Source organism: Mirounga angustirostris, unplaced genomic scaffold, assembly GCF_029215605.1.
Source record: "Mirounga angustirostris isolate CCGP_5_RB_7025 unplaced genomic scaffold, mMirAng1.0.hap1 SCAF_12, whole genome shotgun sequence".
Taxonomy (NCBI): domain Eukaryota; kingdom Metazoa; phylum Chordata; class Mammalia; order Carnivora; family Phocidae; genus Mirounga; species Mirounga angustirostris.
This window is the reverse complement of record NW_026991720.1, coordinates 72,607,452-72,625,272: the sequence shown is the minus strand read 5'-3', so window position 1 is coordinate 72,625,272 and position 17,821 is coordinate 72,607,452. Positions and strand designations below refer to the sequence as shown.

General features: G+C 38.7%; 1 protein-coding gene across 5 annotated transcripts in view; it reads left to right on the top strand.

Moving 5' to 3' along the window:
* CLDN12 (claudin 12) overlaps nucleotides 1–17,821 on the top strand; it is a 117,507-nt gene that overhangs the window by 14,379 nt on the left and 85,307 nt on the right. For 2 of the 5 annotated variants that reach the window (XM_064575301.1, XM_054505310.2), the window contains exon 4: nucleotides 10,163–10,197. In XM_064575301.1, coding sequence (XP_064431371.1) covers nucleotides 10,163–10,197 — 35 coding nt within the window. Of the gene's footprint in view, nucleotides 1–4,395; nucleotides 4,489–10,162; nucleotides 10,198–16,488; nucleotides 16,648–17,821 lie in introns of those variants that run through there. The other 3 variants (XR_010406542.1, XR_010406543.1, XM_064575300.1) reach the window with 3 other exon arrangements.

The following is a 17,821-nucleotide window of genomic DNA, read 5'->3' as shown; positions in this document are numbered from 1 at the left end:
CACCCAGGTGCCCTGAAATAGACTCTTAACAGGTCTATCTCCAGTATTGCACTGTCTTCCTTTGCACCACCACTTCATCCTGTACACAGGTAACAATGAACCTAATAAAATGCAAATATGACCTAGCCTCTCCCCTACTTAAAATAATTCAGCAGCTACCCTTCAGAGCAGAATCTAAGCTCTTGCCTTAAGTCCGAATGGAAGGTCTCATACAGTAATACAGGGTACACCAAAGAATATAGAGCCAGCCAAAGTGAACTCCCTGGCATAGCACAATGACACAAGAGTTATCTGGAAGGGGATTTTATCCCCATGCCCATAGCTGATCAGACTTCTAGCGATTGTTTACACTAACAATATCTCCCAAGTCTAATGTGTAACAAAGAATGCAAATTCAATAATAAATAATAGGAAATACCCCTTTTCAATGACTAGATTGGTCACATGCTTTATTCAAGGAACTTATATTTTGTATGTGTTAGAGTAGCATGATGATAGCTAGCCCTTAAGATGGCCCCTAATGATTCTTGTCTTCCAGCATTCATACCTTTTTGTGGTCCCATGCCACTGAGCAGGGCTGACCTATGTTTCCAGTAACATTTTGCAGAAATGATAGTGTGTGATTTCTGAGGTTAAAGTCATAAAAGACATTGTAGCTTCTGGCTGTCCCTCTTGGATCACTTTCTCTGGGGAAGCCAGCTGCCATGTTATGAAGATGTGGAAAACCCTATGGTTAATATAGGAGGATATCAATAGCCAGTACCAAACTGGCAGCTCTTGTAAGAGAGCCATGTTGAAAGCAGATTTCCTTAACCCCAGCCACGCCTTCAGGTGACTGCATTCCTGGCCAACATCTTGATTGCAACCTGATTGAGAGACCCCAAGCCAGAATCACCCAGCTAAGCTGCCCCCAACTTCCTGACCCACACTAACTGAAATAATGCTTATTGTTGTTTTAAGATGTTACGTTTGGGGCCTGTTATACAGCAATAGATGACTAATACAAAAAACGTAGAGCAAATGCAGAGGACCAGTTTTTAAGAGTATTTGTTTTTATGCTGTGAAAAATATTGTGAACTTTCCTTGCTCACTATTAGAAAAAAATCTGTCATGACCCCAGATGCCCTTGAAAAGTGCTGAATGTTGCCCAAGTGTGGTAAAACAGTCTAATCTGAAGTGTGTATATAGGGAGTGGGAGGTGAGAAAGATCTGAGCTTAGTTTAGCAGAGCTCCTTCTAATTTTGGTTAGGTTGTGAGTGGCTACATTTGTTACCAGAGAAATAAACTGAAGAATAAACATACACAGAGTTTGGAATAGAAGTTAAATACATTTATAGTCAAATTAATCTGATGCACATAGTGGTTATGTTGTTTTATGGTTACCAGGAATAAATAAGCCATACTTATGAAAAATACATAACTTGTTTTTATCTAACCATCCAATTACATCCAACTCTACTGGAAGAATACAAAACAGATAGTTGCCTATGTAAGAGGAAATAGCTGATTCTAAGACTCATCAGGCAGTTGAGATGACAAGTAATACCTCCCTCTAGTAAAAACAAATAGCAAGACAAAGAGCCTGTGGCAGGAGTCCTGAGAGAAGGGTTGCTAGAGGGAAACTGAATTGCAAAGACATTTCATTACAGTGAATATAATCTGATTGCTCTCAACACTTGCCCTGAAAAGGGCAATCAGCCTAAGGACACTGAGCTCCTTGGTTGGGTAATAAAAGGGATTCCCGGGAGACACTGTGACCTGAGTGGAGGGATGGCTCAGCAACGCAAAACGTCAAAAACTAAATTTTCCTACTCTTTTTAGGTTGCTTCTCTCCCCACCGAGCTTGTCAGGCACTGAAGTGGAGAAAGTCATAAATGCTAAAGTGGATTGGAAGAAACTGGTAAATTTTCCCCAGGTAGAACCACAATGCCTGTGGATTTAAGAGCGCTTTGACAGAGAACAGAGTAGGAATTAAGGGAGTCCTAACACCTTGTGGTAGGTAGTTTAGCTCAAGTCAAGTGAAACCCTGTGTCCTTAGAAATGAAGCTGCAAAAGAATGATGAACAAAAATGCAGTTTGTTCAGAGAACAAAAGTATATGAGTATTAAGGAAGTAAAGGAATCAAACTTTTAAGATTCTCCAAAGAGAAAAATGGCAAATAAAAAGAAAATCATCTCAGTCTTACGTTTTACTTAAAAAACCCAGCTATTGTCAGTCACATATCAAGCAACTGGCAGCCTGTCTTTTTGTATTTATATATTTGCTTTTGTTTCTACAGATGCCTCTGAAATTTTTGTTAGAAGCAAAGTTACTAAGGTTGCCAAGAGAAATTTGCAATGCTTCCATGGTGGCATAGACATGAATCATGCCAACAGGGACAAATAAGAACACCCCTTTCCCCAATTCCCACTACATCTGTGCTTTTGGAAGACATTGTGACATAAGGGCAGGACAGGCTTCATGGGCATGAGACCTGTGCTGCACACAAGGCCCTGTGCTCAGAAGGGCCCTGTCCCTGGTTTAATATTCTGTGGTCACTGTCTTGAAATTCTTAATTTTTGAACAAGGGGCATTACATTTTTACTTCGTGCTGGGCCCCAAAAATTATCTAGCCAGTCCTCCATGAGGTCACTGTGGGAAAGGCAATACACCAGTTTGGGGGCATGCAGATTTGGGATTAGACATCATTGTGAAAGAATGCAGATCAAGCACCTGGTACAGTATGCCTGGTTTTACTATGAGTATTATTCATGAAAGCCAAGTCTAGATCTCAGATCCCAACTGATGTTAGTGTTGGCCATAAAAATAAGTATCTTTATAAAAACATAGTTCTATTTTTGCTTTACATTTTAGAGGTGGTTATGGATTTACATTACCACTGCTGTCACTTTTGCTAGGATCCTCATGCCTTCTTATTACTTTACTTGGAGCCTTTAGTAGAGACTAAAAAAATTAATAATTTTCTTAAGTGTTAGCTACTTCATGTAGGGTAGTTATGTTTTTCATGATTCTACTGAGAAACAAGGAATTCAGTGATTCCTGATTCTCTAAGAAAACATGAAGGTGACTATATATACCATACTATTATGGTGTTATTTCTGATAGTCTGGGACAAAGGATTTTTCTACTCTCTCCACTATCAAAGCAGCAGGCCTCCTCTCTGGTTGAAGGGAATATAAATTTGAAAATGTATAAAGTGATCAAACAGGGCGCCTGGGTGGCTCAGTTGGTTGAGTGACTGCCTTTGGCTCAGGTCATGATCCTGGAGTCCCTGGATCGAGTCCCACATCGGGCTCCCTGCTCGGCAGGGGGTCTGCTTTTCCCCCTGACCCTTCCCCTCTCATGCTCTCTGTCTCTCATTCTCTCTCTTGCAAATAAATAAAATCTTAAAAAAAAAAAAAATTAAAGTGATCAAACAAATTGTTCATCTTTTAAGCCAGCCCCCAAATAACTGCAATCGGGGAAACATACTTATTCTTTACTTTGGAGAAAAGAGTGATATTGGAGCACCAATCAAACCTTAAGTACTACATTGAGCAGCTCAAGTTGTCCTTACTGTGGGGAGAAGACAGGGAGCCAAGATAGGTCCTGAAGGATTGAGATAATGTACCTCAAACCAACACATACGAGGTTGTATCTAAATACAGTAAATTCTCATTATTCATGGTAGTTATATGCTATCAGATCACAGTGAACACTGAATTAGTACTGACCCATTGCTCCTGGGATAAATAGAGTTAGTTTCCTGGAAACTTCTGGCCATAACATTTTCATCAGTCAATGACTACATAACCTTGTTTTATGTGTATGTCTGTTTAACACCTTATTTATCGTTGATTCATTAACATTGAATTCAAGGCCAATAGCACTATAACTCATGCCTGAGCAAAGCTTATCTAACACATGTGTTTTCTCCCTAAAGCATATAAGAACTTTCTTGTACTTTGGAATATTAGACAGCACTTAAGCACTATGTTTGAGGGTGCTTTTAAGCAGTAAAATCACCAATAAAAAACCCCAAAATGTGAAAAACCTGGCACTAAATAGATTGCAAAAAGGACACTTGTTTATGAGAGCTGTAAAAGAAGACAGTGTTATGCTTTTTGACCTCAGCTAGGAACGAGCAAGATGGGTCATTTGAATTTTTTGCTGCTCTAACTTGTGTCCAGGAATGACCATGAAAGCTCATGAGTATTGATTTGGGGGTTACAAATAAATTTTACTGAGTAGGCAAATTTATAAATATGGAATCCATATGGAATCTATGTGTATATGGAAACTGAGAGGGAGTGATTTCACTACCTTAGTGGACTTGAGAAAAAAAATCCAGTAGGTTTGTTAAGAGATGCACGCAGATATTGGAGATCCAGCCGTCTTTCTCATCTCCTTTTCCAGAAAGATGCAGCAGAGAGCACCCTGGACATGGAGTCAGGTGAACTGAGATCTCTACAATTCTTCGTCTTGGTCTTACCAGCTGGGCAACCTTGGGTAGGCATCTGAAACTCCATGTTCTTATTTCTCAGTTTCCACATCTGTATGTTGAGACCAAAAACATCTGTCTTCCTTCAAAGGGTGGTTGAGAGGGTCCAATGGATTTTTAAGTTCTGTACCATCTGTACCATAAACCATAAGGTGTCATATTATGTATCAGAATCTTCCTTTGTAGATGGTTTATCTTCCCAGAAAAAACAAAAGCCAAGTCTATGCTAATGTTTGGATTTGGATAATAAGTATGTTTCCATTCAAAATGCATTATGAGGGCACCTGGGTGACTTAGTTGGTTAAGCTTCTGCCTTCGACTCAGGTCGTAATCTCAGGGTCCTGGGATTGAGTCCCACATCGGCCCCTGTGCTCAGTGGGGAGCCTGCTTCTCCCTCTCCCTCTGCTCCTCCCCCTGCTCATGCTCTCTCTCTCTCTGTCTCAAATAAATAGAAAAAATCATAAAAAAAAAAACCATTATGAATCCAAGGGGATATAATATAAGTATATTCTGGTTAAATTGTCCTTTCTAAGTAAGATAAAATAATTGAGCCAATAGTTTTAAGACCTACCCCTACTTCTAGGATTTTAGGGACAAATATGGGAGTGAAAATACTTGTGATGTAACAGTGTTGGGATGGGGGCAGTGAAAAGTTGACCCTACTCTGATGTGCAAGAGTTGGGGTGGATGAAGGAGACACTACAAAGGACCAAATCCTTGGTGATGGTTGCAAAGCATTTTTTTTTTTTTTAAGATTTTATTTATTTATTTGACAGAGAGAGACACAGCCAGAGAGGGAACACAAGCAGGGGGAGTGGGAGAGGGAGAAGCAGGCTCCCCACAGAGCAGGGAGCCCAATGCGGGGCTCGATCCCAGGACACCGGGACCATTACCCAAGCCTAAGGCAGACGCTTAATGACTGAGCCACCCAGGCGCCCCGATGGTTGCACAACATTAAGAATATATTCAGTACCACTGAACCACTTAAAAATGGCTAACGTGGTAAATTTTTTATTATGTGTATTTTACTATAATAAAAAATTAGAAAAAATAAAAAGTGAAAAACCAGTGGTGGGCTGGACTTGGCTGGCTGGAATTTGCTCCCCCTGCCCTAGTAGATCATCATGGGGGGCATTCCACTTAGGAGACTGTTGGTCTGTAAGAGAGAAAGGGTCTGTTTTTGCACAGTTCTCCAATAATGTGAAGTAGAAGAAATTTTTTTTTTTTTTAAAGGATCCAGCCCAGAGCTACTGCACTGTTCTTCCATCACATTAGGAAAAAGCTGCAGCCCTAACCCTTGAGTTCTAGGGCAGGACATATGGAATATGCCGTGGTCCATGAAGAGTCATTCCTATTTCATCATCTGTAAGCTCTGTCCATCTGAAGGAGATGTATGCCAGAGCTGTGAGTGGGTCCCCCCAGACAGGGGACTGGGCACTGATGTCATTTCTAGCTTTTACAGTTTGTCCACAAACTTAATAGGTAGATTTATTTTCTTCTTTTTAAAGTGGCTAAGGTTAAAGATATTTAATTTAGTTGAATTATAGACAGGCTAGAGAAAGTCGATAATAAGCTGTTAGTATTTTTTAAATGAACACCAAAAAAAGTAATTCTTCAGGAGAAAAATCAAATAAGGTATGTAAACCTGTTTTGAAAATTGTAGAATGTACCATGACCAGAAAGCATTAGGAATTGACTGGTATCTCTAGAAAAATATGCTTACAAATATCACTTTGTTACCATAATTCCTTTCAAATGAAAGATTTTTAAAAAGTAGTTGCATCTTCAGGTTTGGTATGCCTGGCAAGGCCAAACACATTAGTTTGCCAAGACGAGATTTTCTCAGCCCTTTTCATTATTATGATTTTATTTTATACTTGATATAAACCCAAATAAATGAACAGCGATTTCTGAAACTTATCACCTAACACTTGATTCACTTTCCTGTTCAATTGGCATCTCCTGCTTCTTTCTTTGATGAAGAAATTCTCAAACATTTATGTAACCCTGTGTCTACATGCAATTTTTATATTTGGAGCATCTTAATCAGAAACTAAGTATGGATTTCATTTCAATATTTGCCTTAGTAATTAGTTTATGAGAACATAAACAAATAAGTGACATCTATTGCCTAATATATTTGTACTTACTTATTTTAGATCAACATAAAATATGTCACTTGAAGAAGAGCATTAGGAAATACTTGTGACAACATGGATTTTGATAAGCTGAATATTGTATAAGGTCTTAGGCTTCCCCGTGTATTCATACTTCTCAGTAGTAAGATCGCACCGAATTGTATCGTCATTAGCTTAAAGGACAATACAGGAGACATACAAAGCCCAGATTAAGAGGCACCTCTTCCTAGTGTGCCGTCATCCCGCCCGTCTCTTTCTAGGTGAACCCAATGAATTTTTAAAACTATTCAACAGTAAGTCCTTGAAGGGTCACTCCATCCAGAGATATTTTATGGTTAATATGCCACTCCTAAAGATTGGAAACTGTTTTTTTTTTTTTTAGATTTTATTTATTTATTTGAGAGAGAGAGAACACACATGAGCAGGGTGAGTGGGAGAGGGTGAAGCAGGCTCTTGACTGAGCAGGGAGCCCTATGCGGGGCTCCATCCCAGGACCCTAGGATCATGACCTGAGCCAAAGGCAGACGCTTAACCCACTGAGCCACCCAGGCTCCCCAAGATTGGGAACTCTTAAGTTCTTCAAAATTAATCAGCAACAGTGGAATTTTAGGTATTATTCATGCTAGAAGTAAGATTCTTTGAAGCCTGAGTTTCTCCTGGAAACTCGCAAGTCAGACCATGTGAAACTACCCAATTTTAGTGCATTTTAGGCTAAAGCCTAGTCAAAGCATATGAAAATTTGTTGAGACTTCTTTATGGAAAAAATATTTTTTAAAAGATAATTTGAAGATTTTATGAAATGCTGTATTTTGCAGAATACTTTGTGATATGCAAAATAGTTCTTGTTTTAGAGCCTCACTGGGAAGCATGTATAAGTACCAATTATTTTAAAGCGAAAGGCCATATATGAAAAGTTTTTTCCAACCTTCAAATTCTCTTGATCTACCTGGCTATAGTTTAATTTTTGTGCAACAATTGTGACATCTGGTGGTTAAACTAAGTAATTCCACTGAAGGGTTTCACATGCTGTTTTCCTTAAATTCTTTTAATACGGGATCTTGCTATTCATACAATACTGTACAAATATCTTTGCATACTTAATCATAAGGGACAAAGACCAAGTAGTGGAATTCCTGAGTGAAAGGATGTATGTATTTAGAATGTTAATATTGTTAATTCACCATTCAAAGAAGTTTGTACCAATTTACACTTCCACTATGACTGGGAGTAGTTATTCACATCATCCCAACAATGTGTATTACCAAATGCATTCATTTTTGTTTTATTTTTAACTTCTATATAAATGGGGCAGTTCATGGGGCAGTTCATCCTCTTATGGCTTTTTTTTCCTTTTTCTTTCTTCTGTTTTTTTTGGCCAGTTGCATTTCATTTATCAGTGAGGTACCAGCCCACATCTTTATCCCATTTTTAGAAATGTACTGGTTCTTGAGCATGTTTTCTGTGTGCATGTGTGTAAAAGGTTTTTGCGTATTGAGGAAGTTAGTCATATTTCTGTCATTTGCACTGAAAACATTTGTCCTTTTTGTCATTTATTGTTTATACTTTGTGATTGTTTTCTACTTTGTAACATTTTAAATTTTTATGTAGTCAGATATAACAATTTTTCCTTTTATAATTTTAATTTTATGTCATATTTTAAATGGGATATTGGTAAGATACGCAGAATTTTGCTTTTGTCTCTATACAATTCTCTACTACTTGAAGATATTAATATGAATGTGAATTATATTATAAAAATTATTTTAAGGGAATATTTCATACCATGGAAAGATAATTAGGATCTATAGTTAGCTGAAAAAACAAATTGTAAAATATAATCCCACTTTAGAAAATAAAAGAATGTTTATGCAAACAAAAAAGACTGTATGGAAATGCACCTAAATGTTAATGATCTCAGAGTTGAAGGATTTGAGTAACTTTTATTGTTTTATTTTTTATTAATTTCTATTTTTTAATCACTCTACAATGTACTATATTACTTTATGATTATAAAAAGTAAAAAAAATTATCAGAATTAATTCCTGTATATAGATTTCTATTCAGTACTTTAAGTATGATTTCATATAGCTTATGTTTTATTCATGCAAAGGCCTAGCACTGCCCTTCCCTCTATGCCCCACTCCACAGACCTATTTCATTCTTAAGAAGTTTGATTCATCAGACATTTCTTATAAAATAAGATGATATACTCCATTAATACTTTTAAAAAGAGAAATTTCTGGTTCCCGGAGCCAGAAGATAATTGGATACAAAAATATCTGACATGAAGGTTATTTCTTCCACCAAATTTCAGTCATGCAAGACCCTTAATCCTTAGATTTCTCTTCCATACTTGACTGATTTCATCTATATCTTATGTGGGATAAGTAGCAAATACTTCTGTTCTTTGAATTACTTAAAAATTATTTATATAATTATACTCACCCTGTTCCAGAAATAATTTAAAGTAGTAACAACTCACAAAGTTTAAAGCTAAATAAAATATAGCCAGATGACGTAAAATATAAAATAAACAAGCAAAGAAATCAGAACAAAGAAAATAAGAGATAAAGAGTGATAAGATGTAATCTAAGCCCTTAAGGATCAGCACTCTTCTTGAGGGTGAAATTAACCTTTCTAAGCAGTTCCCTCAACACTACCACCCACCCCCTATGAAAGAGACTGGAGTTTGAAAAGGTCACGGTGTCCTGAGATTGAGGCCAGAGGGAAATTATTCAGGTGCAGGAGGTTTACCTGTGACAATAGCATAAACTGGGGCTTCCTGTGGGTCAAGAACAAAGCTAAACTCTTTAAGTCCTGGTTCTGTTTAATCTTCACAATAACCCCATTGTTAGTGGGGAACATTTATTCCTGCTTTCCAAGTTTCCACTTGACTCCCTGGGAGGGAAACAGAGGGGAGTAGTCCTTTGGGCTTCTCATATCTGCCCCCTTAGTAACTTCTTCCTCCTCTGGACGAGTTTGGGAGAATTGGTGAGTTTGAGAGAAGGAAGGGCAGCTGCAGCGCCTTCCCCGGGAAGGCTTGTTCTCCTGACTGGGAAGGTGGGGGTTTTCTCTGGCCCCCTGCGTACTAAGCTTGCTCTGGAGAGCTCTGTCCTTATACTTGTGGGGTTCTAATGTAGTTCTCAATTCAGCTTTGTCCGTAATAAATGCGACACTGTCCACAACCCTTTATCTGAAACTCCTGGGACCTGGTGGGTGGGTTCCAAGCTTCAAAAATTTTCAGATTTTAGAAATGTTGTATGGTTCATTTATGGTTTCTGGGACAACTCTCCCTTATCAAACATTATTATTTCTGCACTAAAAGGTATGAATATTCACATTGAGTGGGATAAATTAAGACCATATCACATCAATTCAGATCAGATTTTACTGTCAAATGAGTTCAGTTAAATTGGATTTTTCTGCCAAATGAGTTATGAAAACACTTTTGGCTTTTAGAACTTTTTGGATTTTGAATTATAAATAAGAGCTTGCTTGACTGTGTTTTGATCTCTAACTGTGACTTTTGTGTCTACTTTTTCAGTTGGTTCCTCGCCTGCAGAGCAGAGGAAAGCAGAGGTAGGTATACCAAGAAGCTAATAAAGCTTCAGGACTCCTTCTGTGACCTCATAACTTACTTTGTATTTATAATGTCAAATTCTTGCGCTTAATGAGACTCTTCAAAAATATAAGCTTCAGGTCCCACAAAACCTAGGTTCATCTGTAGAGGGAGGTATGATTGTCTTCCCTAAAAGCCCAATAGCCTAAAGGTAGGTACCATTATCATCCCCATTTTACTAAGGAAGAGACTGAAGCAGAGACATTAAATTATTTGGCATCCAATTGTAAATGGCAAAATCTGTATTCAAACCCAGTGGAACTCCTGAGTTATTGCTTTTAACCATTGCCTTTCTACATCTATGGATAAAAATAATAGCTGACATTCTTTTTCCAATTAAATTTCAGAGGTTAGCCTTTATCCCAACAAAAATAACCTATGGCATCTTAATTTCTATCAAATGTCTTAGTCTGATAAGAGAAAAATGAAATTCTTCAAATAAAATTCTCTAGTAACTTAGGAAAAAAGCACCTACAATAACAAACACTTTGGTACATTTTCTTCCAAAGATAATCCACGAGATTATGTCCTGTTTACAAATTATCATTTTCCTGGGGCGCCTGGGTGGCTCAGTCGTTAAGCGTCTGCCTTTGGCTCAGGTCATGGTCCCAGGGTCCTGGGATCAAAACCCCGCATTGGGCTCCCTCCTCTGCGGGAGGCCTGCTTCTCCCTCTCCCACTCCTCCTGCTTGTGTTCCCTCTCTCGCTGTGTCTCTCTCTGTCAAATAAATAAATAAAACCTTAAAAAAAAAAAAAAAAAAAACAACTAAATTATCATTTTCCTGATAGCAAGCCTTTAATGTTAGGCAGAATCTACTCCTTTTCTCCAAAATGTAATTGTATTTGCACTTCCCAACAACTATATTTGGCTTTTCATGAAATTCAATCCAGAAATCAGTGAAAACTGTGTACACAGAATCCTCTAACATTTCTATAACAGTAAATGGTTTTGTGTATATATAACCTCATTTCTCTGCATAACAAGCCGCGAGAAAGGGAAACTGAATACCCACATTTTACAAATGAAGACAAGAGAAAGTAACTCCTCCAAGGTCACCAAGTAGTGGTAAAATTGGCACCAAGACTCAGGACATTTCCTCTCCCCTTGTCCAGGGCCAGTATTACCACCTCTGTTTTATAAAAGCTTGAGGGAGAAGTTTCTCCTAAGGGGAAATGTAGAAGGATGTTTATTTAAAGAGCATCGACTCTGGTCATAGAGGCTTCAGGTTGTCTCATGTATAACTTCATCTGCTGGCTAATTGCTAACTTCACGTTTCTAAGAACAACAAACCCCACACATTCAGACTGATTTTTATTTCATTCTCAAATTGTGTACTTGGCATAAGAGAACAATAAGGAAAATGTTCTGTTCCTCACAGTTACAATACTATTTTAAACATTTTGTTATGAAATATAAAGTTATAGAGAATAATGATGATCTTTTAAAGAGGATAATAACCCACCTACGATATGCCTTAACATTTTGCCATATTTGCTTCAGATATTTTCTCAAGCAATAAAGTCTCAGTGTTTTCCCAATCCCATTCTTTTCTTGCACTACCCAGAGGTAAAACCAGAAAACTAAATTTTGTATATTAATCTGTAAATATTTATATAACACTTTTGCATTTACGTGTTCTAAATACAGGTTTTTTTGGTATTTATATAAAAAGGTAAATTTTATCATTTATATAAATATCTTGTATCTACCATTCTGCAATTTGTTTTTTTACACTCAGTGTTGTTTTGGGATTCATGCTGGTTTGAAAGCTAATAGATATATCCCTTTAGCTTTTGTAATATTGTGGATGGGATCTTCATTTCAACATTTCCTATTTGGTTGTAACTGGTATATGAGAACACTGTTAGTTTGGGATCAAGGAAACTTTGTGAACTCGTTTATTAGTTTTAATAACTTGTAGATTCTCTTGGCATTTCCATGTGGGCAATCATCTGAAAATAAGTCCAGGCAAGAATTTTTAAATGATCTTATTTCTCAGTGTGACCTGCTACTTTACATAATAAAAAGCTCCCAGGATATCTGATTTCTAAAATAAAATCATTCTCCAGTATCTACAAGCATATGTTCAAGTGCAGATATTCAGGAAATGCCTTCTTTCCCCTGTCCTGCATGTTTTTCAAAAGGTGTAGTTATAACCATATTCTTTTCTTGCTCTGTCACCCTAAGACTTTATTCTCAGACATTATTGCTTGGTGTGACTTCAAATGGAGCACCAGAAGTTTCAAGAACAAGAAGCAAATGGGTCACTTTTATTTCAAAAAGACCATATTATCCCACTTAACATTATCTGTGATTTTATAGAAGAGTGGAGAAATATTTTGGAGAAATAGTGTTTAGCTTTAGGAAGCTCCTAATCAGATTTCTCTGTAAATTGAAAGAAAGGTGTTCTCTTTTTATTTTTTAATAAAACAAGTTGGAGATGAGATGTGAATTCAACATCATCTGTTCCCATTGAGAAGAAAAGTTAAAGAGTCAGATAATGAAAATCAAGACCAAAGACCCATTATCTTTGTGGCCATTTATTCTGACCACCTATCAGTACTGGGCAAAAAGACCAGTTGTCTTAATAAAGCAAGTCTCCTGGGAAAGCATACTCTGGTTTCCATGTGAACTGGGAGCCAGAGTTTTAACTTTATGTCTTTTCTCATTATTTTGAACTTACATCGTTAAAGGACATTTTTCTAAAACTCTGCTCAATAGAAGACATTATTAAATACCCACTATGTGTCAATTAGGCCTCTTTGGATGCAAACAATAGGAACTGATTACTTAAGCAAAAAGTTATTGGCACTAGTCTAGGTAGCTCAGAGAGTCAAAGGGAATGTTGATGAAGGGAAAGGGATGAAGGCACTTCTGGGAATCTAGGCAACTAGGAATGAGTGGAGAGTCTCCACAGAGAACTGCCGCTTGTCAGCCCTACACATAGTTCTGTCTGTGTTACCCCACTCAAGATTCAGACTCCTGGAAGAGAGAGACTGGTTTGCCTGACTCATGCTCTGTGGCCCCTCCTTGGTGTGTGTTTTTGGTGGACTGAAGAAGGGTGGCAGGGAGGGCACCTTCGTTTCCATGTCCTTCCAGGAAATCAGGGTTTTCTTACCCAAGTAAAGGGGAGAATTGCTGTACAGGAGGACACAATAGATACTTCATTCCTCCTCCACATGCTTTTATCAAAGCCCAGTGCAGAGGTTTCCTGGCAGAGCCTCTTGGTAGTGGCACAAAAGGGGTCTCAGACCCTAGAAGGAAATAACGCCTCTGAAAGTGGTCCTGAGAATGTGTGGAGGGGAGCCTCCATCAAGTCCACCAAGGACAGCAGGCTGCCAGCGTGGATCTGAGTCCTCTTGAAGAAAGTAGCCTTATCACACACACGAAAAATGGGCTTAAGCCTTTTAAAGATTTGTATTTATTTATTTATTTTTTAAAGATTTTATTTGACACAGAGAGAGAGACAGACAGACAGACAGACAGCAAGCACAAGCAAGCGGGAACGGCAGGCAGGGGAGAAGCAGGCTCCTGGCCGAGCAAGGAGCCTGATGCAGGACTCCACCCCAGGATCCCGGGATCACGACCCGAGCTGAAGGCAGCCGCTCAACTGACTGAGCCACCCAGGTGCCCCAGATTTGTATTTATTTTAAAGAGAGAGCGTGGGTGCCAACAGGGAGAGGAGCAGAGGGAGAGGGACAAGCAGACTCTGCCCTGAGTGCAGAGCCCAACCCAGGGGCTTGATCCCCGAGATCATGACCTGAGCCGAAATCAAGAGTCAAATGCTTAAGTGACTGAGACACCCAGGGGCCCCGGGGCTAAGGCTTTAGAACTGAGAAGTGTCTGCTTGGTGGACACTTATGGGTAGGTTGACCTAGATGGCTTCCAGGAAAGCAAAAAGGTCCTCTAAAGGGACTTTTTTTTTTTTAACTTCAGACTATTGTTAGAGCAGTTAGCTAGCTCTGCCAAGGGAGTTCTGTGGTGCCTGTCTCCCTGTTTGATGCCTCGGCTCCACTACATAGCCAGGGAGGTTTCTCCCTAAAACATCTCTCCCATCATTCTTTTTTGCTTCTGTTGCTGCTCCCGTTGCCTTTGCCTATAAAGCAGGTAAATGTGCAGACTCCAAAGTGGACCACCTTAGTTCAAATCCTGAATCTTCTACCTACTTTCTGGTGACCCTCTATATCCCTATCCTGGCTAATCCGAGTGACCGTTGTTGCTAATATCTAATCACTTATAGCTCTCCAGTCTTCCCTCCTTCTTTGTAACATTTATTAAGATACCCAATCATAGTATTACCCCCTTTTCCTGAGAGCATCCAATGCAGAGGAAAGTCTTACTTCCTTAAGCCCTTCCCCAAGCACAAGGCCAAATCCTTTAACAACTCCTTTCAAACACCCTCTTACTGAGATACCCCACATTTTCCCATGTTGTGCATCTTCCTGCTCTGTTCTAAGAAATACACCCCATGTGTTCAACTTCAGGTGTGTTCCTGGTGGTCTTTAGCTGGAGGGTATTGGCACAATCATGGGTTTTGAAATTTCAGTGACCTGGTTTAGCATTCTGGCTCCATTAACCAACTATATGAACTCACAGGTCTCTTAACCTCTCTGTACCTCAGTCTCCTCATTTGTAAAATGGAGGTAGTTGTAGCACTTTTCTATCTGAACTGTTATGAGTATTAACATGTAAAGAGCTTAGCACAGCGCCTGACACATAAGTTATCAATAAATATTTGCTATTTTTATTTGCTCAGCAATAGTAGAATTTTCTTACTTTAACAGAATACTAATTCCAAGATTTGCATTTGATTTTGTCCTTTGATTTGCATTTGATTTTGTCCTTTGATTGGTGGAATTATCCTTGATTTTATTCCATGATTCTTGCCAAATTACATAAATTTGAATTCCAGTGTATGTGTGTGAATGTGTGCATGCAGGCATTTGCTGAGAGGATGAAAGGAGGGCCTAACATTTACTGAACATTACATACCAGACACTTTGCTGGGGTTGTTTATTTTTTGTAATGAACAAAAGCTAAGGGGATTTTCATGAAAAACTTTTTGAAGCTAGATGCACAATTTTCCAGCAGAGCTGCAAACAGTTCTGCTGAAAAAAAGGGCCACTTAGCCATTCTCCTGAGGAGTTTGAGTCTGATTTAAGTCTGAAGCAAGGATTTAGATTTAATTTTCCTGCAAGGGGTAGAAAAATTCTCTGCCAAAGACGTGACCTTCAAATTTTTTTTTTTCCACAAAATGCCTTTCAGAGCCTGCAAAACAAAGTTAACTCACATGAAAATGTAGATCAAGTTAAGATATGAAATCACATATGCTATTTACTGGCTCTATAGAAGTTTGACAGCAGAGTTTAGGTTGTGACAAGCTTCAAGATATCTGAGAAGACCTTTCATTTCAGGGTCTGGAATGATTAAATGATTAAAATTGCTTTTTAATAATTAAACGTGCCATCTGTATAAGGTAGAGCATGACCTTTCACCCAGGTCTCTCAGGCTGTTCTAGAATTTCTGCAGTTGGCACATATGGTATCAGAAATCCATTGCTATTCTTCCTTTGAAATATTAGAGGAGCAGACTTAGAGCAGCTGTTTTTGGGCTGCCAGATTTCATTGAAATGTGGGTTTTAAAAGCCCTTGGCTTGTCATTTTGAGTTAGCTTACCTTAATCACAAATTTCACCATAATATAATTCAACTGATGCCTGAAACTCAATATAGCAGAACATTTGCTGAACAATGCACTTAACAACACTAACCAACCAGAATGTATGTTTTCCTTCAAAATGTCCCTTTCGGGGCACCTTTGTGGCTCAGTTGGTTAAGCGTCTGCCTTTGGCTCAGGTCATGATCCCGGGGTCCTGGGATAGAGCCCCGAGTCTGACTCCCTGCTCAGCGGGGAGCCTGCTTCTCCCTCTCTCTCTGCTGCTCCCACTGTTTGTGCTCACTCTCTTTATCTGTCAAATAAATAAATAAAATCTTTTTTTTTTTAAGATTTTTTTTATTTATTTGTTTGACACAGAGAGAGATAGTGAGAGCAGGAACACAAGCAGTGGGAGAGGGAGAGGGAGAAGCAGGCTTCCTGCTGAGCAGGGAGCCCGATGCGGGGCTCGATCCCAGGACCCTGGGACCATGACCTGAGCTGAAGGCAGACGCTTAACGACTGAGCCACGCAGGCGCCACCCAGACTGCCTAGTTTTGTTTTGTTTTGTTTTAAAGATTTTGCTTATTTATTTGACAGGGAGAGATAAACAGCGAGAGAGAGAACACAAGCAGGAGAGTGGGAGAGGGAGAAGCAGGCTTCCCGCCGAGCAGGGATCCCAATGTGGGACTCGATCCCAGGACCCTGGGATCATGACCTGAGCCGAAGGCAGGCGCCCAACCGACTGAGCCACCCCGGCGCCCCATATAAATAAAATCTTTAAAAAAAAAAGTCCCTTTCATGTTATATGTGCCCTCAAAAATGTCTAATAGCTTATAAGCATTCCTTTTCTATAGCAACAAAATACAAGAAAACAGTCTCCACCATGCTGTCTTTCCCCTGGTGGGCCGTGTAAAAGGGAATATGACATTTGGAGAACTACCTGCTCTACTATTGCAGTACTACTGAAAAATTGATGCAACCCAGTCATTAAGCCAACTGTAGTAATTAGATAGCAAGCAATGAGTACACTTGCATATTTGTCTCAAATGTCATTTCAGACAACTTCCATAGCTCAGAGATTGACAGATATAATGGTCAGAACAAAGGAATATCAGTCACCATAAACATAATTTCTGTGTGTTGGGGTTGGCTTTCATAGTGCTCACTAATTAATCCGTAGTATCCTGGAGACTTTTCATCTGCTGGCCTTCAACAGGCTGTTTAGTTATTAAAGTTCAGCTTTGAGACTCCATTTGAATGCTTTAAGTACTGACTTAGTGCTTCCTTTGAAAATAAACTCAATTCAACATTTGCATTTAAAAGTGGATTTTTAATCTAGAAGCAAAGACAAGGGAGCTAGTCTTATTTTAAAATATGCTGCAAATTTTATTTTTAAAAGCCAATCCATGGGAGAAACTCTCTTAGAATCTGCTATTTAAATTTTTGCTCACATAAACTTATAGCTGGGGATCAAGAAAAACTATCGTGTTTGCCTTATTGTATTCAGGAACCAGAGGAAATTCACTGGGTGTTACAACATAAGATAAAATAAGGTACATTTGCCCTTTTTACCCGCAGCAAGATTTTTAAGCCAACGGACAGATAATAAGTATTTATTTATTTATTTATTTATTTATTTATTTATTTATTTATTTAAAAAAATGTTTATTTCTGAGTTAGGTGATTTTATATATATACATAGACACAGACATGTGCACTTGCGCACAGGATTTATAAATCAAAGGGGAGGACTTTTCACTTTGTGAAGGAAAGGTATGCTGCTTATTTACCAGCTCACCTTCCAAATCCATTTTTGACCCTTCTCTTCCCTGCCCTGACCTCTACAGATCACCTTACCCGAGTTTCTTTGTCCCTCTGGCTTTGGGGAGGTAGATAGTAGAGAGAGCTCGGGGTATTTATTCCCTCTGCT